Source organism: Rhinatrema bivittatum, chromosome 4 (genome assembly GCF_901001135.1).
Source record: "Rhinatrema bivittatum chromosome 4, aRhiBiv1.1, whole genome shotgun sequence".
Lineage (NCBI taxonomy): Eukaryota > Metazoa > Chordata > Amphibia > Gymnophiona > Rhinatrematidae > Rhinatrema > Rhinatrema bivittatum.
The window spans coordinates 309,554,392-309,577,729 of record NC_042618.1 but is presented as its reverse complement, the minus strand read 5'-3'; the positions used below and the strand labels follow the sequence as shown (position 1 = coordinate 309,577,729).

The following is a 23,338-nucleotide window of genomic DNA, read 5'->3' as shown; positions in this document are numbered from 1 at the left end:
GCCCTTTGCAGGGCATAACTTGTGTCAGTTAATTTACATGCAGTACTCTTTCAAATCAAAAATATGCACATAAATCTCAGCTCTGCCACCTCCTGATGCCTTCGGGCACAGAAACATTACTGCAGATAGATCTGAACTCTGAAAGCTCAGGACAGAGAAACCTTACTGCAGGCAGTGTCCATCCAGGGAGGTGCTTACATCATCCACTTGCTGCTCCAGCTTGGCTTTGGCCTTGGTCAGGGAGTTGACTTTATCCTCCTCTGCCTGCAGGTCATCCAAGGCCTGCTGGTGAGCCTCTTGTAGTGCCTTCTTTTCTTTAGTCAATTTTACTATTGTTTCATCCAGAACTGCCATTTCCTCTGTCAGATTTTTCACCTAATAAAAAGAAAATATGATACAAAGCTTCACATTTTGTATCTCCATCACCACCCATTTTCCATGCTGTCCCACCACTGTTTCTCCATTCTGCATTTCTGACATCTGAACATGGGATGTGTGGTCCTGGAAGGTTTTTTACAACTTCATCTATGTATATTTTTCTTACCGAATCACTGAAAGGTACAGTCTGCAAAGAATGCAGTGAAAGGAAGCTGTAGCTGGCACAGTCATGAAGTGTCCAGGAGCCTCCAGTACAAGAAGTCACTTTGCAAAAATGAGATGAATGGATTTTAGGTTGCATATGTGTGACCCTTTCATGAGTCTCTAGTCATATCAGATCATCTTATGGTTAAAATTACTTTTTATGTGTTTAGTTTCAGCACAGTGGAAATGGATCATTTGTGAAATCATCTGGTGCTAAGTTCTCTGCAAAATTCAAATTAGCCAAGTTTGGAAGCAGCATTCCCACCCAGCCTCTGGGGGTGGGAAAGCCTGCCCTTGCAGAAATTCCTATGGCCCAACCAGAGAGAAGTGCTGGAACTAGTTTATATGGATGCCTCGCCTGCTTAGACCAAAGAGGGCAATTATTGTACAGAGCCTGTCGTAGGAAATGGAAAATAGTAATACTGGAAGGTGCATATCATGGGTCCCTGGTGAGAAAGAGGTAAGGAGGAGCTAAAAGAGATGTATTTGTGTTAATAATTTTCTGATAAGCATCAAATAGGAAGGTTTAAGGAAATCCACCACATTTGCCATCAACTGAATATCTTTGCAAAGCTGTAGGAAGCTGGATATCTGTAAACATTTACAGTGTACCTTGTTTTCTGTAGCATGTTTCTCCTTCTCCACCTTGGCCAATGTCAGTTCAAGGTCATCAATGTCTTTCTTCAGTTCAGAGCACTCGTCCTCCAGTTTCCTTTTCTTGGCTGTCAGCTCAGCGTTGGATTCTTCTTCATCCTCCAGCCTCTCGTTCAGCTCCTTAATCTTTGCCTCAAGCTGAATCTTGGCTTTGATCAATTGGTCACATCTTTCCTCAGCATCTGCCAGATTTTCAGTTTCCTGATTTAAAAATGTGGATTTTTCCATCAGTTATTGATACCATAGAGTGCTTGAATCATGTTACAGTATATAATCATGTTACAAATAAATTGTTCTTGTGTGTTAATAATGAGAAGCAGAAAAATATTTACACAACATATGCTTCGTTTGAAACCTTCCACAGAGTTTCTGCCTGAATTAGTATTAATATTGGAGATAGCTACGTACAGACTGCACTTGGAGCTGGAGGTCATTCTTCTCTTGCAGAACGACCACCATTTTTTCCTCTAGTTCCTTCCTTTTAGCTTCTGATTTTGCAAGTGCTTCTTTAGTTTTTTCAAACTCCTCTTTCATGTTCTGCATTTCCTTCTCAGCTTCTGCACTCTTCAGCAGAGGCTTAATCTTGAAGTATAGCTTCATCCAGGGCCAGTGTTTCACATTCATGAAGGACCGGATGTTGTATTGAAGGCAGAAGATGGCCTCCCTGAGGAGGGGGAAAGAATTATCTTGCAGTTAAACATTATAAAAAAAATATCTTTCTTTCAGTGCTTTGTTTTGGGCTAGAAGTGGGAGTCACAGGGATTTTTCTCTTCAAAATCAAATCATATTTGATGCTACCTAGAGTGAAAGTCTGGTGTCCTTTTTATTTGTTTACTTATTTTAAAAATAAATATTCTGCCATCTATAATACTCTTCAAAGTAGATTACAGTATAATGCACAGTGATGAAATATACAAATACAGGGAGGATAATTTTCAAAAATGCTCGCATGCACCCATTTTCGCATGTATATGGATGCACACAAAGCTGCTACTATATTTTATAACCTGTGTGGCTACAATATTTGCAGGTTATATGATACAAATACATATGTATACACAAATGGTTATGTATGTAAAAACCACAAGCTGCGCAACTTCAGACATATCCAGAAAAGTAACGACATTTATCCGGATAAGTTCCAATTTCTCTGGTTAAGTAACAGCACTTAGGTGGATAAGTCCGAAAAGTACTACTTGTCATCTAAGTAGTGCTTTTCAGACTTATCAGGGTATGTAAGACAGCCAGATAAGTTTAAGAAAAAAAAAAGCACTACTTCTCCGGAAGAGTTCAAATTTCTCCATCTAAGCGGCAAAGGTGCTATTTAGCTGGATAAGTTAGAATTTAGTCAGATAAGTGTGCGCACATTTTATAATCACATGCTTGTAGTTCAAATTTTAAAGGGATGCATGTGATTTTATTCATCTTATTTAGACACATTTACTCCCTGTAAATCGGCTTTTACACACTTAAGTCAGGGGATTTTCTAACATGCACGTAGCAATGAAATAACCACTTTTACCAATTAGTCTACCAGTTTGCCCAGTCCATCTGCAAATCGCGAAAGATCCTCCTGACTCTTCAGCCTGAAGTCCTCCCCATTTCACCTAGATCCCCCCCACCACCCAGCCATTTTTTCACTTTTAAGAAGTTTATGATCATTTATACTAGATAATGACTAGTTGTAAATATACACAAGTAAAAGACATGCATGCGTCACTTGGCAGGTTGTAAAATAGCAATTTACTCATGTAAATATTGGCTCTGCCCTGGAATGCCCTGGAATGCACTCCCCTTTTTCACACATGCAAATTTTCTTGTGGACCCTGATGTATGTGTATATGTTGCAGTTTCAGCATATACTTGCGCATAGGCGATTTGATGCTCGTGCAACTTTTGAAAATTCACTTTAATATGAAACATGGGCAATAAGGAAAGCAATAAACACAAAATCTAGAAACCTAATAATCTAACAATAAAATCATAGTAAAAATAAAACATTAGCAAGTCAAACCCAGAAGAGTGAATAAACAGGATGGTGCTGCTGATTCTTTGTCACTGCATAGAGTGTCCCAGGGGGCCTAGAAGTCCTAATATCATAGTAACTCTACACATGTCATGGTGTAAAATATTCAAAGACTGTCTCTTTTCTTTAATTTTGTAACATTTACAAAGTCTTTTGTATCTTGCTTGGATTTCTGTCATGGGTTTTTGTTTTTACCAAAAACATAAAGTCAATGGACAAAATGCACAAAGTATGTTATACAAGAAGAAAGGCATTCATCAAACTGTTAATATTATTCAAGGGTATTTCATATACCCATGTTGATGTCCAGTATGTCCAGTATGAGATGGGAAGAGAGAAGAAAGTATACACAGAATTAACAGGGAAATGAGAATGTATGCAGGAGGGAGAAAAGGAGAGAATGTACAGAAGGAACATGAAGAGGAGACATCATGCAAGAAAAAAGAAAAGAAAGGAGAGAGAGCCCGGGAGTTTGGAAGGAGAGATGTAGAGGTGACGGAGGGGAAAATCCAGCAATCTAACTGGCTATCTGTGTACATACTTGACTTATCAGGAAGCAGGACTGTTCTAGAAGGGTTAACAGTTTACCTTCTTTCCATCATTTTTTTGAATTCGACTCTCATCAGAAATCCTCTGCAGATAGCCTGTGTGCGAGTGATGAGGTGTGCCAGCCTATCGTCTCGCATCTCTTCCAGAGTACCCAGCAATCCCGCTTTAAAGAAAACCTGAAATCACAGGACAGAGCAACCATTCATAACCACATCATCTCCCACCTTCCATCCCAACACTGCAGCAAAGCCAGTACTTACTTTGGTGTGTCCAAACTTATATTGAGTATGGTCAATATCAATGCTTCCTAGCAGCTTCTCACAAGCTTTCTTACTGTCAATAAATTGTCCCTCTGGAATAGCGCTGGCATTCAGAATCCGATATCTGTCCGGAGAAGCACAGAAATATCATTCCTAGTTTTTCTGAAATGGAATCCCCAGGTAGATCTATTTTGGCTAGAGGCAACCAAGGTTGCTTCTATTGGTTTCGAAATGGAGAAAGGTTGGGTACATTTATACAGTTACTCAGAGCACAATGTATTTAACTTTCATAACAAAGACATTGGATTAGGTTCTGAGCATCAATTCCATTTATTTTAAATAGGAAAAAGAATGGTCTAATGGTTAGAGAGTAATGGTTTGGGAATCAAAAGATCTGAATCAAGTTCTTCTTCTGACATTGTTCACACTTGTTATGACTCTTAGGCAAATTACTCAGTCTCCCTGGGCCATGTACACCCAACTTAGACTGTAAGCTCTTTGGGGAAAGAATTTGCTGCACCTGCATGTAATTTGTTGGCTTAGGGTACTATATGAATGACAACATACATAAAATACATTCTCATTCCTTGGCATATATTCCACACTGCACCAGGACCATCAGATCTCTTCAGCATTTTATGTACTTAGATATCCAGCTGAAATTCAGGTTTAGGATAAAAGATTTGGCTTTGGCGCCTAAAAGAGACCTTCTGTGGATAATTGCCACTAAGCCAGAAGTGAGCGTAGTGAGCATTGTTATAAGAAATAAAAAAAACAAAAAAAACCATCCAAAGTCATGGTAAGTTGGAACAGCAGTGAAGATAAACTAATCAACTTAGAATCTGGCTGAGACGCGCTGGAGTTTCCTCTAAGAGAAGTGTTCCACTTATTTTCTAAGTAAAGGGAAACAAAGAACATTCTGTTTTCCAATATGGAAGGTGCGCAGATTATTTTCATCGTGACTTTAGAAATATAACAAGTCTTTAAAAACAATTTAGCATTATTATCAGTTCATATACAATTTACAAGCTGAGAGAATACTAGCAACCAGGGCAGAATAGTAATATATTTTAAGCTCTGGAGTAGCCCAAATTTCTACTAGATCTTAGCCATTGAATCAGGACCCCTCCCACCCTGAATCCCTACCCTACTCCCAAACTGAAAAGCAAAAATTAGGACATGTTTCATGCCATTATAGTGACACTATTGAATCTAGGGAAGAAAAGAGGCTGCAGCATCGTCGCTATCCCCTGACATCTGTCTAGAACTTGTGAAAGCTTTCCTGAGAAACATGTTCCTGACTTTCTGGAATAATTTCAAGACTGACAGCTCTACAGCAGGAATGGCCAACTCTGATCCCCAAGAGCCATAAACAGGCCGGGTTATTAGGATATCCACAATGAATATGCATGAGATAGATTTGTATACAATGGGGGCAACTCATGCAAATTCATTGTGGACATCCTGAAATCCTGGCCTGCTTATGGCTCGAGGATCAGAGTTGGCCACCCCTGCTTTAGAGAGAGTCTGAGCCAGCAAGGTAGTGAAGATTGAGCTAGAGCTACACAAGAGTATTCACAAGGAACTGTAACTTAGCTGACCTCAAAACTGGTACATTGACAAAACTAGTACCCTATATCATCATTTTAAGTTCTGGTAGAGACAAATGTTATACAAGTTAAATAAAACCAAAGCTACTTGATAAAAGTGTGATGCTGATATTTTTTATTTTGTAACTCTAGCCAACCTCAATCCCAGGTGATGACCTCAGGAATAGGCCACTCATCCCTCTCTCAGGTGTGAAACTTTGTAACAACCCCCACACTTCTGGCAAGTATTCTTATCTGAATGTACTCTTATTCCCTCAATGCAATGTTTTCATTTTGCTGTTTTCAGGAACATCAGTGGAATTCGCAGTCTGCAGGTTCTCATGAAGATGTCAAACTGTCAATATTTTGACACTTAAGTGGTCCATGCCACTGCTTTTCAATATTTTATTGGATATTTAGGTAATTATTACTGATTGCCTGGCAAGAAACTAACAGTCCTTTGGTGTCCAAAGTCAACAGCAACACTAATGAGAGGTGATCGGAATCTGCAGGTTTTAAAAGTGATTGTTACTGATATACACCAACATTTTTAGTAGCTAATTTGATTTCTTTCATTCTTTGTATGATACCAAAGTTGATTTTGACTACTACTACTACTTATTTCTATGGTGCTGCTATACGTACATAGTGTTACAAGCATACAGAATCTGCGTAATGAATGGTCATACTGAGAATTTGTCCAGATTACCGCAAAGAACCACATGCCAACATTTGTATCAGATATTCTGTTTGGTTTTATTATTAGCAGGCATAGGCCAGATGTGCTAAATTTCCAATCAGACTTACGTGTTCACACAAGTCGATTTTCAAACACAAGATATCCACATAAATTGTGTTTGAATACTGAGGTGTGTTGCAGTTAACTGTTTTAAAATAGAATAACCGCTATGTTCAAAACCAAAACAGCAGAATGACTAAAATACAATATTCTAAATTCTACCACGCTTCCATCTTTATATATTTATCACTATTTAGAAAATGGAAACATCCGCCGCTAGTTAACAAGACTGTAGAAGGGGTGAGGTAGACAAAACTCCATTTACAAAAGAGAATATATGGTAAGAGCTAGGAAAGCTGAAAGTGGTCAAAGCCATGGGGCCTGATGAGGTTCATGCCAGGATACCAAGGGAGCTCAGAGATGTGCTGGTGGATCCTCTGTGTGACCTGTTCAATAGATCCTTGGAAATGGGAGTGGTGCCGAATGATTGGAGAAGGGCGATGGTGGTCCCGCTTCACAAGAGAGGGAGCAGAGAGGAGGCTGGACACTACACGCTGGTGGTGGGAAAATGAATGGAGACTCTGCTGAAGGAAAGTATAGTGAACAATCTATAATCCGGTGGGTTGCTTGATCTGAGACAGCATGAATTCCCCAGGGGAAGGCCCTCTCAGATGAAACTGATTGATTTTTTTGATTGGATGACTGCAGAATTGGATCAGGGAAGACCACGTGATGTGATTTATTTGGATTTCAGTACAGCTTTGATATGGTCCCATATAGAAGACTCGTGAATAAAAAGAGAAGCTTGGGAGTGAGTGCCAAGGTGGGTGGCATGGATTACAAACTGGTTGTCGAATGGAAGACAGCACGTGATGATTAATGGAACCTGCTCTGAAGAGAAAACGGTGTTAAATGGAGTGCCACAGGGATCAGTGTTGGGTCCGGTTCTGTTCAATATCTTTGTAAGAGACATTGCGGAAGGGATAGAAGGTAAAGTTTGTCTATTTGTGGATGATACTAAGATCTGCAACAGAATGGACATGCCGGACAGAGTAGAGAGAATGAGATGTGATTTAAGGAAGCTTGAATGGTGGGTGAAGATATAGCAGCTGGTATTCAATTCCAAGAAGGCAGAGTCATGCATCTCGGGTGTGGTAATCCAAAAGAGCTGTATGTGATGGGGAGGGGGGGTGAAGGACTGTTGTGCACAGAACAAGAGAGAGACCTTGGGTCATTGTGTCTAGCGATCTGAAGGTGGTGAAGCAATGTGACAAGGCGATAGCTAAAACCAGAAGAATGCTGAGTTGCAATGAGAGAGGAATAACCAGTAAGAAAAAGGAGAAGATAATCCCCTTGTACAGGTCCTTGGTGAGGTCTCACCTGGAGTACTATGTTCAGTTCTGGAGACCGTATCTCTAAAGGGTCAGAGACAGGATGGAGGTGGTCCAAAGAAGGGCGACCAAAATGGTGGTGGGTCTCCATCAAATGACATGAGGAGAGGCTGAAGGTCTTAAATATGTATACCCTGGAGGAGAGAAGGTGCAAGGGAGATATGATACAAATCTTCAGATACCTGAAAGGTTTGAATGACGCACAATCATTGACAAACCTTTTCCATTAGAAAGAAATCAATAGAACTATGAGTCACAAAATGAATCTACAGGGTGGATGACTCAGAACCAATGTCAGGAAATATTTCTTCACAGAAAGGGTGGTGGATGCCTGGAATGCCCTTCTGGAGGAGGTGGTGAAGATAAAAACAGTAAAAGATTTCAAAGGGGCATAGGATAAACACTGTGGATCCTTTAAGGCTTGAGGATAGGAATGAAGAAAAGAGTGCATGGAGGTAACTTGCTGGTGTCGTGGGTACTATCCTTAACCAATAAGCCGTTATGCTGTTGATGCAACTCCATCATTGATCTCTGCTTCAATGGCAGGGGGAAAAGAGGAAAAGGGAAATTCAGATAGCAACCAACAAGGACACTGAATAGCACAGTCTGGGAAAACAAATAAGTATGGGAGTAATGTGCTGATACGGTGGTTACTACCCTTAACCAATAAGCCTTAATGCTGTTGATGGAACTCCAACATTGCTCTCTGCTTCAATGGTAAGAGGTAACGGGGAATCAGATTCAAACTGCAACCAAAAAGGGCCCTGACTTTGACAGTCTGGGAAACTGATAATTATAAAGGTGGCTTGTATGGCAAGCAGTTACTACCATAAGCTTGCTGGGCAGACTCGATGCGCCATTTGGTCCTTTTCTGCCATCATTTCTATGTTTCTATGAATGCCAATAAATTAAATTCAAGTATAATCTCTCAAACAATATAATCACATTTTTTTTATATGTTTTGAATTGCAAACAAAATACTTCTCAGAGCAGCAGAATATCCATTGTATTGAGGTCCTCAAAATCCAAATTATATTCTAACAAACCCAACATAGTCTGTATTTTGAAGTAATTGCTCTGCTTCAGAAGGATTTTATCTTATATTTTAGTGAAAAACAAATGGGAGTAAATCATGCATGATATTGGCATGGTCTTTGAAAATTAAATGCACGCCCATAGATTCAGAACACCAATCTGGAAATGCTCCCCAGAATAGTTCTTCTAATGCAATCAAATGTTTGAGTGTTATAAACGTATGCATACTTTTTTAAGGGGTTACAAATCCACTTAAGCCCATTCAGCTCATCCCTTATTTTGTACATGCAGATCCTGAGAAATCATTTTAAAGTTTAGCCCAGAAAAGATAAAAGCTGTGAATCTGGCGGTATGCATATAGACATGTAAAGTTGGTGAGCAATAGTACAAGGTGTGACTCTCAGAATAAAGGGGTTTCTGTCTCATTCCTTCTGTACTTGTGAAGTGTTTATACAGATAAGTGACAGATTATGATTACGAACCTTTGCTTAAAATCTCCATATAAGATTCTGTTTGGAAAGCCCTTCCTACAAATTCTAATGCCTTCTAGGACACCATTACATCTCAGCTGGTGGAGTACAAGGTGATGATCCATGGTCCCTGTAACAAATGGTATGAAAAAGTCAGGGAACAAAAAAATGAATACAATAAAAGACAGAAATTCAATTATGAAAGCTATGAAGAGCAGTCAGGTGAATTACCTGGTGTTTTTGTTTCATTGGGAATTATACAACGTACAAAGTGTGGATGCGTTGTCCTCAAGTTAGACATCAGCTTATTCAGATTTTCCTATAGAACATAAACCCCAAAGTTGGTCATTCATATGCAGATATCTCAAAATTAATTCCAGCATGGTTTACTATAGAGTAATATTATGCATTATTGGCCATCTCATGAAAAAATTAAACAAAATTAGCAGTGTGATTGGTCCATCATGAGACCAGACATTTGAATTCCCCAATGTATAACTCTGACCTCATGACGCCAAAATTTCTCTCTGCTTTCACAGCAATGGTTAAAGGAAATTGGATTCAAACAGCATCCGAGGACCCTGGCTTTTATGGTTTGGTAAACTGATAAGCATGGGGGTAACCTGCACAGTGCAGCAGATACTGGTATAAGGTTGCTGTGCAGACTGGTTGGATCATTTGGTCCTTTTCTGCCATCATTTCTATATTTCTATGATATTGCCAATATCATTATAAATGCAAAAATAGTTTATAGCTCAAAACCTCTTGATTTTCTACCTGCTTTCTACTTTTTTTGGCAATTGTCATACTAAACTGGATAAACATCAGCTCCCCAACTTTTCGTGTCGTCTGTGACATCGAGAACAATGGCCCCATATATGTCTAGTTGTTATGTGATATGTCACAGAATACCGTGTATCATGTGATCTTAAAATGTGTCTGTCATCACTGACGTGAGAAATTGCGTGTGATACCGTACCTCGGGGAAAAGAATGAATCTTGATATATATATATATATATATATATATGTATGTATGCCTGTCTGAACATCTGGTAGAAGAAACCTACCCTGAAGAGTGCAGAGACCGTCTGGAAGGAAGATCCCTTCTTCTTGGCTCCCTTTTTCCCAGTTTCAGCTACAAGACAGGACAGCAGGCATAATGTGTAAGTTCCAGAATTAAAGACCCAGAGTACAGCTATCTATCTTACACAATTGATCACTGTGGATATAAAGTAAAAGGTGAATTTTAAAAGCCCGACATGCGCATCAATCAGGAAATGTGAGAATAAGTCAGGCTGGTGCACGCCGAGCAGATTTTAAAACCCGCCCGGAAATGTGCATAGTATCTCTCACTGCGTCCACAAATGAAAAGTTTCCAAAAAGGGGCAGGCTTTGGGTGTAGTCTGGGTGGGACATGGGTGTTCCATGATTTTAACCTGAAATGTGTGAGTAAATACTTATGCAATCTGGCGCACGCAGGGTCCCCTGCCGCTAACTTTACTTCTGCTATGGATGAAACAAAACTAGGCAGATCAACAGGGTTTTAAGGGTCAGGGCCAACAGTGGGGAAGGAAGGCTATTAAACTAGGGGGGTTTGGAAGACCTATTCCTTAACTGGGTGAACTGGAAGCGAACTGGGAAAACTGGCAATGGCATTGCGCACATCCCTATTAAAATCCCCCCACACTTACAAGGTAGAAATGGGATTTGCATGCACAGGCGCAGCCACTTAAAATTGAGCAAACGTGTGCACGGCCAGGCTATTTTATAACATGCGTGCATATATGCATGAATGTTATAAAATAGTCGCGACCCTGGGTGCAGACCGACAAACGTGCCCACATGTACGCGCACGTATGAAAGTTACTGTCCCTATCTCTTACCATCAGAACCAGCATAGGCAGCATAAAGGTTTGCTAGCAGTTTCATTGAAGATTTCTGGTACAATCCCACGACTGTCTCATTCAAAGGGTCCTTGTTTTTCTCCAGCCAGCCACTGATATTATAATCCACAGTGCCAGCATAGTGTACCAGAGAGAAGTGAGCTTCAGGCTTTCCTTTGGTAGGCTTGGGTTTCTGGAAGTTGTTGGATTTGCCCAGATGTTGGTCATACAGCTTGTTCTTAAAGGTCATGTCTGTAGCCTTGGGGAACATGCACTCCTCTTCCAGGATGGAGAAGATGCCTAGGGGCTGAATGAACAATAATATGTTAATGCAGGGAACTGGAAATACAAAGTATACATAAGAACATAAGAAATTGCCATGCTGGGTCAGACCAAGGTTCCATCAAGCTCAGCATCCTGTTTCCAACTGAGGCCAAACCAGGCCTCAAGAACCTGGCAAGTACCCAAACACCAAGAAGATCCCATGCTACTGAATCAATTAAAAGCAGTGGCTATTCCCTAAGGGGTATATTTTAAAAGACACATGTACGCCCAATTCTGCACGCGCATGTTATAAAATCCGGGGTCGGCGCACGCAAGGGGGTGCACAATTGTGCACCTTGTGCGCGCCGAGCCCGCTCCGAGCCACGCTTCCTTCCCCTGTTCCTTCCCAGGCCGAACTGAAATCGGAGCGGCCTCAGAGGGAACTTCCCTATCTCCCACCCCACCTTCCCTTCCCCTACCTCTCCCGCCCTTTCCCCCTACCTTTGATGACTTCTTTTTTTTATTTCAAAATTTACTTCAGCCCTGGGGCTGAAGTAAGTTGCGCGCACCGGCTGACTGCCGGCACGCGATCTCTGACATGGCAGTACCCACCCCGGACCGCCCACTCCCCTTCCCCTTTTTGCAAGCCCCGGGACTTACACGCATCCTGGGGCTTTACACATGTCACTGGGCCTTTTTAAAATAGGCGCGCGTAACCCTTTTCAAATCCTGCCCTAAGTCAACTTGATTAATAGCAGTTAATGGACTTCTCCTCCAAGACCTTATCCAAACCTTTTTTGAACCCAGCTACACTAACTGCACTAACCACATCCTCTGGCAACAAATTCCAGAGCTTTACTGTGCATTGAGTGAAAAATAATTTTCTCCGATTAGTCTTAAATGTGCTATTTGCTAACTTCATGGAATGCCCCCTAGTTGTTCTATTATCCAAAAGTGTAAATAACTGATTCACATCTATTTGTTCAAGACATAATAGAGATAGAAGTTGCTAGAAATCTACAGTTTTCCCATTGACATCTTGTGGGTCATCACAGCAACCTGCCATTTCTCCACTGAAGCTGATGGTGCTGGTAGTAGGTTGCTGAAACAACCTGCAACACAATGCATTGTACAGAAGCCAAGTGTGATGTTACCTTCTCAATCAACTCAATGCAAGCAGCCAAGTCCATTCCAAAGTCAATGAATGTCCATTCAATGCCTTCTTTTTTGTACTCTTCTTGTTCCAGGACGAACATGTGATGGTTGAAGAACTGCTGCAGTTTCTCATTGGTGAAGTTGATGCACAGCTGCTCAAAGCTATTGTACTGATGTGAAAATTTCAAGTTAATATTTTCAGTTTTTGTGGCAATAACAATAAAGTGTAGGCATTGCAAGATATAAGTGATTCTATTATTTCTGCTTCTGCTGCATGACAAACCTCTGTTCCTCTTAAGGACAATGCTAGCTAGGACATGGTTAGGTTGGGTTAATTATGCATCCCTTCAGTGCCTTCCAGACATTTACTTGCCTTGAAAATGTATTTTAGGAAGAAGACTACATGCATGGTCATATTATAGAGCACTATGGATGGAGCTCAACTACTGCAATACATCCGTATTAAAGGAAGCTAAGACTGTAGTGAAAGGGCTGTATATTCTATATATATTCTAGATACTGGCCTCAGAATTTAGGTCATAAGTATACCATTTTTATTTGATTTATGCATGTACTGTGATGATAAATGCCAGCAGAAAGCTTTCATTGTCTGCACCTCATTATCTCCTGTATATTTGCTACATTGCTGTATCAGAGAAGTATTATAGCATGGTGGTTTCCTCCTCTGTTATTCTTCCAGCTCAGCCAGAAGCTGGGCTGCAAACTGACTATAAGAGCATTCATTTGCATCTACTCTGGGTATTTTATGCCTGTTTTATACTCATTCCCTTTAAGCTGGACATCATAGCGACTGTCTTCAACCAGGTGTCATCATCCCTTTGGAACGAGCAATTGTGGCCTTTTGGTATAGCCACTAAAGGCTGAACTTTCAAAACGTTATGCACATAAAAATTAGTATATTTGTGCGTAAGTAGCCCCTATTTATGTATTCCGTATTTTCTAAAATATGCATGTATTTTAACTTTCGTGCGCACATACACGTGCATAAAAAAGGGGCTATCTAGGGCGTGCCAGGGCGGGGCCATCAGTGAAGTGCATAAGTTGCTTTGAAAAAAAAGAAATGAAAACCCTGAACTGCTTCACCTGCAGCAAGCTGGTCACCCACACTGTGCTTTTCTCTCTAGCATTTGACCTCACATAGAAGAAAACCAAATTCAATCTCCAATTCTATCCCTTGCCACTTGTACGAGCATGATACTAAAACCCAAGGCATGTTCAGCATTTATAATTTGATATTTAAACCTTGAAAATAAATTGAGAACGTGCACTCTTACAAACCTCAAAGATCTCAAAGCCTGCAATGTCCAGCACCCCGATGAAATGCTGCCTTGGCAGTTTGGTGTCCAGCTGTTGGTTGATGCGGGTCACCATCCACAAGAATAGTTTCTCATAGACAGATTTGGAAAGGGCATTTACACTGTGGTGTACCTAGGCGAGAGATGAAATGGCTTTAAAGCACATCATCTGCAATGTGATGTCACTTAGAAATTGTGCATTTCCTATCCCATGTGCCTGCTCACCTGCTCCACTGTTTGTCCTTTAGTGACAAATTCATTCCCCACCTTTACTCTTGGGTAGCACAAGGCTTTAAGCAAGTCTGCTGAGTTTAGGCCTGTCAGATATGCCGATTTGTCAGCCACTGTATGCAAAGAGAGAAATACACAGGAGTCAAAAGAGCAGGAATAGAGACAAATAGTCTGATAACAAAGACATTCTGTTCCACATATGTGCAGTATCTTGTATGTTATCATGAATAATTACACCAATAATACCATGAGTACAAGACCTCTAGTGTTATCAAAGACAATTAAAATAATCATATGAATAAATATAATACAAACGGCACTATAACAGAACAATAACAATATTGATAGCATGGGCACAATCTTGAATGTGCCATCACAGAGTAATTACAGTAATATTAAGTACAATGCCTCCTTGCTAGCACATAGTAAGTTACAAAACTGGGCACAATTTTCAAACAGTGCATCTAGATGCAAAATCCACGGGAACTTTCAGACCTTCTATCTAATTTTCAAAGGGATAGTAAGCGCATATTTTCCCTTTGAAAATTGTTCATGGGTTACAAAGGACTTGCAGACTTTGCTTTTTCTGAGGACAGATTTTTGTTGGAAAGCAGGTGTGTGAGGATTTGAAAATCCAATCTCTGTCACATTTTTACAGACAATGTCCACCTCTGCACAAGGGTAGATGAGGGCCAGTCATTAATAATCACCAGATTAATTGTATGTCAGGTGGTAGTGAGATCACGGCTGGAATCCTATACATTGACACTGAATCTCTCCAGATCCAAGATGTCATGGGTATGCAGGGCAGCTAGACCATTAAAGATGAAACCTCCCTTTTTGGGGGTAGATTTAGAACTTACAGGTCTATCCAGTACCGAGCGGTAGGAAGAGCTGCGTTAGTGCCTGCGGCACCCGCGGTTGCCGCACGCACAGTGCAGCTCACCTACCGCTCGATCCTGAACACTAATTTTATTTAAATGTAAACCGCGTCCGTGAAGCCTTAGGCCTGCGCAACCCATTTTACTGGATAGAGCGCCTATACAGTATCCTGGGTGCGCGGGCCTAAGGCTTCACGCCACGCTGGTATCTGTCATTTCAAATGTCATTTGAAATGACAGATACCAGGAAGTCGGGACTGCCAGTCCCCCCTCCCCTCCTCCCGAAGCAGGGCGCGAAAAGCAGCCTTGCTCCGGGAGGAGGGAAGCGGCGAAGCGACTTACTTCTTGCTTTTGGTTTTTTCGCTTTTTTTTTTTTTTTGCTTCGCCGCTGTCAGTGTCTCCCCTACTCCCAGAGCAGGGCGCGAAAAGCAGCCTTGCTCCGGGAGGAGGGGAGACACTGACAGCGGCGAAGCAAAAAAAAAAACCAAAAGCGGCGAAGCAAAAAAAAACCAAAAGAAATTTTGGTTTTTTTTTTTCCAAAGCGACAATTTTGGTTTTTTTCCAAAAGCGACTTACTTTTGGGATCTGTCAAAATCCCAAAAGTAAGTCGCTTTTGGACGCCTGCACAACTTACTTTTGCAGCCATCAGCAGGAACACGATCGTAGCTCCTCCCGACGAAGACGAAGATGGCCGCCTGCACGGGGGGAAAGCGTGCAATTGGCCGCTGAAGACGTGACGTCACGACGTTTGGCGTCACGGGATGCTATGATCGTGTTCCTGCTGATGGCTGCAAAAAAGTAAGTTGTGCAGGCGTCCAAAAGCGACTTACTTTTGGGATCTTGACAGATCCCAAAAGTAAGTCGCTTTTGGAAAAAAACCAAAATTGTCGCTTTTGGAAAAAAAAAACCAAAATTGCTTTTGGGTTTTTTTTGCTTCGCTGTTGCTTCGCCGTTTTTTTTTTGCTTCGCCGTTGCAGTCTCCGTGGCAGCCCCAGTCCAGACATCAGAGGGGGGCTGCAACGTTTTTTTCGCTTTTTTTTTTTGTCTTCGGGAGCAGGGGAGAGGACTGCGGCTGCCATGGAGACCAGCACCCATGATCGCGGCCGGGGCAGGTGAGCAGGGGCTGGGGGAAAGCTTGCCACCTACCCTTACCCCTGCCTCTACCGCAGGGGTCAGGGTAGGCGGTAAGTTTGCAGGTTAAACGCGCGACAAAACAGCAGGGAAAACTAGCGATAGTCGGGGCGCAGGTTACGGGATGCTAGGGAATAGCTAATTCGCTTGTTTGCATGCAATATACATGCCGCGTGCGGAAGGGGTTGCCCGGGGAATTTAGGACGCGGTAGGAGTAGGTTAAAGGGGATTCGGGATCGCAGGAAGGGCTAACGCGGCCGGAAAGTGAGTAAAAAGCGGCTTAGGAGCAGGGTAAACGCGGCCGCACTTTACAGGATAGACCCGTTAGTAAGGTAGTTTAGGAATCCTGCTGGGCTCCTTGCTGTCCATGCAGGTTCAGGTTGCTTCAGTAGTTTGCAGTTCATTAATGTATGTGATTGCAACTATTATGCTAGCTGTGTCCATATCTGGATAAAGATGACCTGGCAACTATCATTCATTCATTCTTGCATTACACCATGTTTTGTAGCTCTCTTTCGGGCCGATGCAGTAAAGTGCGCTCAGGCTGAGCGCACTGTTAGCCCCCGTTTGGCTGCGCGTTTTCCACGTGCTATTTTTACCAATTATACAGTAAGGGGTAATAGCGCGTGGAAAACACGTGGCCAACCCCCCCCCCCCCCCCCCCCCCCCCCCGAAACTAATAGCGCCCACAACATGCAAATGCATGTTGATGGGCCTAGTAGTCATTGCCGCGCAATACAGAAAGTAACGCCTGCCAAAGGCAGGCATTAATTTCAGCAGGCACCGGGAAAGTGTACAGAAAAGTCGGAGGCCCCAAAAATTTAAAAAAAATAATAATAAAAAATTAAAAATCTGCCCGCGGCCCACGGGTTGGAAGAAGGATGCTCAATTTTGCCAGCATCCGTTTTCCGAACCCATGGCTGTCAGCGGGTTCGAGAACCGATGCCAGTAAAATATGAGCGTCGGCTGTCAAACCCGCTGACAGCCGCCGCTTCTGTCAAAAAGGAGGCGCTAGGGACGTGCTAGTGTCTCTAGCGCCTCCTTTTACCGCGGGCCCTCATTTGCATATGGACCGATACTGAATCGTGCGCCCAGGACACTGGCCTGTGCGTGTGTCAGGAGAGCGGGTGCTCACCGGCTCTCCTGCGACTTTTACTGTATCGGCCCGTTTATCGTGGTCTATTCCAAAGAAAAACAAGAAGATTATAATTACTTCAGAATACTGCAGCAAGGTTGCCAGTGATCGCATCATTCAATTCTAAAGAAGCAACACTGATCTTATGGAAGGCAATTTTCAAAGGGACTTCTGAGGGTAAAGTAGTGCTTTACACCCAGAAATGGCCCTTAGTAAATTGTGCGATTGACATGCTCATAAAATTACACTCATACCCACTGTATATGCATACTTTTATGTGCATAAGGGAGAGACATGCCAGGAGACAGAGTCTGGATAGATTGGGGACTCGCATGTATACTTTTAGATTTAAAAAAAGCATGTGCTTAAATTTTACAGACAAAACTACAAGCAATAAATAGCAGGTGTAATTGTGTGTGTGTGTGTAGTTTTGCCAGGATAATCTACAAAGTGGATTTATGTGTGTAATTTATTTTGAAAACTGGTGTTACTTATGTGCATATTTGTTGGCTAATTTATGTGGAAAGTTACAAAATTACTCCCCTAAGGGCCTAAGTTTCATTTCCACCTATAAAACATGGTTTTGTGCATATGAATAGCTGCCATAAAATCAGTTGGGCTCAGTGCACACAAGACTATACGCACAACCCAGGTTCACATATACTTTTACATGTAAGGCATTTGTGGGTGAGGGGGAGGACCTGGGACTTACATGGAGACAAAAACGATATCTGAATTCAAGAAAGCATGGGATAAACACAGGGGATCTCTGAGATAGTGATGGGAATTGTAAGGCTAGATAAATTGGATGGATGGCCAGACTAGATGGATCACAAGAAGTACAAAAAGATTTCCAAAACCTAGGAAACATGATAAAACACACTGCAAGGACGATTGCCTTTTTGGAAGTATTACCTGTTCATGGAAAGGGAAATGAGAAGCTATGCCTTATAGATAATTTCAATTCCTGGCTCAAAACCTGGTGTACAGAAAGTGGTTTTGGATACATTGGAGGCTGGGGTCATGTATGGAGCAGTAAAAGGCTGTATGATAAGGATGGCCTACATTTGTCTGTAGCAGGAAGAAAGATGCTAAGTGAGAAATTCAGATCATATATTAACAGACAGGAGATGGCCAACGAAATTAACATATCACCCCCAAGCAATACAAGAAGTGGGAGGAAAAATTAAAATCAATCAGCTAAAAAAATCAGAAAAGGTGTCTAGGAAGTGCAACAAATCAAGGGAAAAAATTGGTAATCTATGACTACTAATGCTTGTAGCTTGGGCAATAAAATTCCAGACCTGCAGGCCCTAATGGTGGAAGCAGACTTGGACAGACTTGTTACGGAGACATGGTTCGTGGATTCTCATAATTGGCATATGGCCATGCAGGGCTATAACTTGTTAAGGAAGGATAGAGAGGACAGAAAAGGGGAATGAATAGTTCTTTAACTCAAAAACAATATCCAAGCATCTGAACTGCAAGGAAGGTGGGGTAGAGAAGAAGCATTATGGGCCATCCTAAAAAAAGATGAAGGTGCATCCATTTTTATTGGTTTTTCAGGCCTCTGACTCAAATGGAAGAACTAGACAGAGATCTGGTCGAAGACATCCAAAAGGTGGGAAAGAAGGTAAAAGTGATGATTGTTGGAGATTTTAATCTGCTGTACATAGACTGGAGAATTCCTTCTGCAGAAACTAAGAGAAGTAGAGAGATAGTGAATGCACTGCAAGGAGCTCTGTTGAAACAAATGGTAATGGAACCCACTAGTGAGGATGTTATAATCAACCTAGTGCTCACTAATGGGAATATCATCTCTAAAATCTGGGTGGGTGCCCACCTCAGCACCAGTGATCATCAAACAGTATGGTTTGATATCGCCAATGGGAATCAGAGAAGTCACACGAAGACCAGAGTTTTGAATTTCAAAAATACAGACTTTGTCGAAATGGGGACATACCTGCAGGTAGAACTAGAAAACTGGAAGAAAATGAGAGAGGTGGAACAACAGTGGGCCAAACTAAAAGGAAGAATTGCAAAAGCAGCTTATCTATACATTAAAAAAGTAAACAAAAACAAGAGAAATAAGAAACCGATTTTGTTCTCAAAGGATGTGGCTGATAAATAAAAGCAAAAAGAAAAGTGTTCAAGAAATATAAAGGATCCCAAAAAGAGGAACACAGGGAAGAATATCTGGTGAAACTGAGGGAGATTAAGAAAGAAATCAAAAAAGCAAATGTCAGGCAGAAGAAAGGATTGCCAAAGAGGTAAAGAGAGGTGACAAAACATTTTTCAGACACATCAGGGAAAGGTGAAAGGTCCGAAGTGGTATAATGGAATAGAAAAGTGACAATGATCAGTATGAGGAGAGAGACGAAGAAATGGTTGAAATATTAAACAAATACTTCAGTCCAGTGTTCACTATAGAAGACCCTGGAGAATTGGAAGAATGCTTGATGTGATCTACTTGGATTTCAGCAAGGCTTTTGATACAGTCCCACATAGGAGGCTTGTGAATAAAATGAGAAGCTTGGGAGTGAGTGCCAAGGTGGTGGTGTGTATTACAAACTGGTTGATTGATAGAAGACAGCATGTGATGATAAATGGAACCTGCTCTGAAGAGAAAACGATGTTAAATGGAGTGCCACAAGAATTGGTTTTGGGACTGGTCCTGTTCAATATCTTTGTGCGCGACATTGTGGAAGGGATAGAAGGTAAAGTTTATCTATTTATGGATGATACTAAGATCTGCAACAGAGTGGACACGCCGGAAGGAGTAGAGAGAATGAGACATGATTTAAGGAAGCTTGAACAGTGATTGAAGATACGTTCGCTGGGATTCAATGCTAAGAAGTGCAGAGTCATGCATCTGGGGTGTGGTAATCCAAAAGAGCTGTATGTGATTAGGGGGTGAATGGCTGTTGTGCATGGAGCAAGAGAGGGACCTTGGGGTGATAGTGACTTGAGATCTGAAGACGCTGAAGCAATGTGACAAAGTGATAGCTAAAACCAGAAGAATGCTGGGATGCATAGAGAGAGGAATAATCAGTAAGAAAAAGGAGGTGATAATCCTCTTTCATAGATCCTTGGTGAGGCCTCACCTGGAGTATTGTGTTCAGTTCTGAAGCTCGTATCTCAAAAAAGACAGAGACAGGATGGAGGCAGTCCAGGGAAGGGCAACAAAAATGGTGGGGAGTCTCCATCAAATGACTTATGAAAAGAGGTTGAAGGACCTAAATATGTATACCCTGGAGGAAAGGAGGTGCCGGGAGATACGATAGAGACCTTCAGATACCTGAGAGGTTTTAATGATGCACAATAATCAAAACTTTTCCATTGGAAAGAAATCAATAGAACTAGGGGTCACGTAATGAAACTTCAGGGAGGATGATTCAGAACAAACGTCAGGAAATATTTTTTCATGGAGAGGATGGTGGATGCCTGGAATGCCCTTCCAGAGGAGGTGGTGAAGACAAAAACAGTGAAAGATTTCAAAGGGGCATGGGATAAACACTGTGGACCCTTAAAGACCAGAGGATGGAAATGAAGAAAAGAGTGCATGGGGGTAACTTGCTGGTGTGGCAGTTACTACCCTAAACTAATAAGCCTTCATACTGTTGATGCAACTACATTATTGCTCTCTGCTTTAAAAGCAGGGGGAAAAGAGGAAAAGGGGAATTAGATTCAGACAGCAACCAACAAGGGCCCTGACTTTGAAGTTTTGGGAAACTAAGGTTGAGGATGACCTATATGGCGCAGCAGATGCTAACATAGGCTTGCTGGGCAGACTGGATGGATCGTTTGGTCCTTTTCTGCCATCATATTGTATGTCTCTATGTTTCTATGGTATTTTCTGCCATCATGTTTCTATATTTCTATGTGTTTGATTTTAAAAAGTATAAGAACATAAGACATTGCCATGCTGGGTCAGACCAAGGGTCCATCAAGCCCAGCATCCTGTTTCTAACAGAGGCCAAACCAGGCCACAAGAACCTGGCAAGCTACTGATGCAATTAATAGCAGTGGCTATTCCCTAAGTATAATTGATTAATAGCCATTAATGGACTTCTCCTTCAAGAACTTATCCAAACCTTTTTTGAACCCAGCTACACTAACTGCACTAACCACATCCTCTGGCAACAAATTCCAGAGCTTTACTGTGCATTGAGTGAAAAAGAATTTTCTCTGATTAGTCTTAAATGTGTTACTTGCTAACTTCATGGAATGCCCCCCTAGTCCTTCTATTATTCGAAAGTGTAAATAACCGATTCACATCTACTCGTTCAAGCCATCGCTTCTCCAAGCTGAACAGCCCTAACGTCTTCAGCCTTTCCTCATAGGGAGCTGTTCCATCCCCTTTATCATTTTGGTTGCCCTTCTCTGTACTTTCTCCATCGCAACTATATCTTTTTTAAGATGCGGTGACCAGAATTGTTTACAGTATTCAAGGTGCGGTCTCACCATGGATCGATATAGAGGCATTATGACATTTTCCATTTTATTAACTTTCCTAACACATAGGTTCTCTTGCACAAGTTATGCCCTTGATAGAGTAAGTGTAATTTTGTATGAGTGTATACCAGGCCACTTACCCACAAATTTTCAAAGCAAACATATGCATGTAAGTTCACTTTGAAAGTTCGGGGTAAAGTCTGTGTGAAAAATGTATGTGCAGACTTCACCCAAAGAAGCACAATTGTAAAATTGCCCTCTATGTTTTAACCTGACAGGACCAGTTTATCTCACGCACTTTACTACATCAGCAGGAATCAACTAGGTTACTTAGGTCTTCCCCAGTGTATGTTACTTGCTATCCCAGCAATTTCAGCATCTAGGTTAGTCGCTACTTGATGTAGCTCTTTTCAATTTTTGTCCCCACCCCCACCCCCAATGATATGCAATTTGATTCCTTTGGAGGCAAGGTTGGAGGTGAGTTCTATCTCTTTTCGAAGAATGATTAAGACTTGGCTGTCGTTCCAGTAGTAGTTGGGAAGAGCCAGTCGCTTATGTAGGTTTAGGGCTCAGTTAAGGTTGTGCTGCTCTGTATATTTTTACTTTTATACTATTTATGTTGTGGGTGTGACCAGCATCATAATGTATTCCTAGCATGGTTCTGGCTATTAATGTCATTATCTGTAAAAGCAGGATATCGAGTCCTACAAAATAAATGAATAAACTAAATACATCCCGAATAATGTCTCCCCTGAACCTAGCTAAAAATACACATAAACTAGGCAACCATGTGCACTTTTAGCTGAATAGAGTGAGGGCAAATTCCAGACAACCAAACTACCTAGTTAATTTTTTTTTTTTTTAAGATCAATATCTCCTGTCCTCCCACAGAGTTAAGTGAAAATACCTTCAGTGCCATCAGGCTCGGCCTGCTCCTCTCGTGGCCTCTGCTTGAACTTCATGTTACCATAGTGCATCACCGCGCCTGTCAGCTTGTAGATTCCCAGTTTCTCCTCTGGAGTAAAGCCCAGGATGTCAATGGCAGTCTGCAAAAATGAATGGTTCAAACTACAGCTTAAGAACTAAGAGAAGCACATACAGTCCTTTACCTAACCACTCTTTTGTCTTACTTCTGAAAAAGGTTTAATAGCAGTAACTGAGAATTCATATTATCCAGCAGACCAGAATCTGAATGCCTTATTTTCACTGTGGTGTTTCCTATTATCAATTTGGAAATCACGGAACCTAGGGAATCCGGGCATGAGAAGAACTGAGGCAGTGTAAGAATCAGACCCATCTGCTGCTCTGTGCTTCACTCATCTTCAGCACTTAGGTTTGCCCCGTAGTGTTTCTGCGCCAATTGAGGGTTAACAGTGCGCTCCGATGGAGCGCACTGTTAACCCTCAATTGGACGCGTGTTTTCGACGCGCCAGCGTTACCCCTTATTCAGTAAGGGGCCGAAAACGCGCGTCCAACCCCCCCGAACCTAATAGCACCTGCAACATGCAAATGCATGTTGATGGCCCTATTAGGTATTCCTGCGCAATTCAGAAAGGAAAATGTGCAGCCAAACCACACATTTTACTTTCAG

General features: G+C 41.7%; 1 protein-coding gene and 1 long non-coding RNA gene across 3 annotated transcripts in view; one reads left to right on the top strand and one right to left on the bottom strand.

Annotated features, from left to right (window-relative positions):
* LOC115090761 overlaps positions 1-12,839 on the top strand; it is a 68,385-nt gene extending 55,546 nt beyond the window's left edge. Inside the window, exons 5-7 of one of the 2 annotated variants that reach the window (XR_003856499.1) lie at positions 5,814-5,868; positions 5,968-6,080; positions 12,691-12,839. This is a non-coding gene — a long non-coding RNA (uncharacterized LOC115090761). The remainder of the gene's footprint in view (positions 1-5,813; positions 5,869-5,967; positions 6,081-12,690) is intronic. The other variant, XR_003856500.1, reaches the window with a different exon arrangement.
* Positions 1-23,338, bottom strand: part of LOC115090760 (myosin-3) — a 76,539-nt gene that overhangs the window by 25,497 nt on the left and 27,704 nt on the right. The window contains exons 11-23 of the mRNA XM_029600248.1: positions 22,655-22,793; positions 14,140-14,258; positions 13,898-14,047; positions 12,598-12,768; positions 11,180-11,486; positions 10,364-10,431; positions 9,527-9,614; positions 9,308-9,425; positions 4,072-4,195; positions 3,851-3,987; positions 1,645-1,900; positions 1,195-1,437; positions 199-375 (exon numbers count right to left, since the gene is read on the bottom strand). Of these exons, the coding sequence (XP_029456108.1) occupies positions 199-375; positions 1,195-1,437; positions 1,645-1,900; positions 3,851-3,987; positions 4,072-4,195; positions 9,308-9,425; positions 9,527-9,614; positions 10,364-10,431; positions 11,180-11,486; positions 12,598-12,768; positions 13,898-14,047; positions 14,140-14,258; positions 22,655-22,793 (2,097 nt within the window). The remainder of the gene's footprint in view (positions 1-198; positions 376-1,194; positions 1,438-1,644; positions 1,901-3,850; positions 3,988-4,071; positions 4,196-9,307; positions 9,426-9,526; positions 9,615-10,363; positions 10,432-11,179; positions 11,487-12,597; positions 12,769-13,897; positions 14,048-14,139; positions 14,259-22,654; positions 22,794-23,338) is intronic.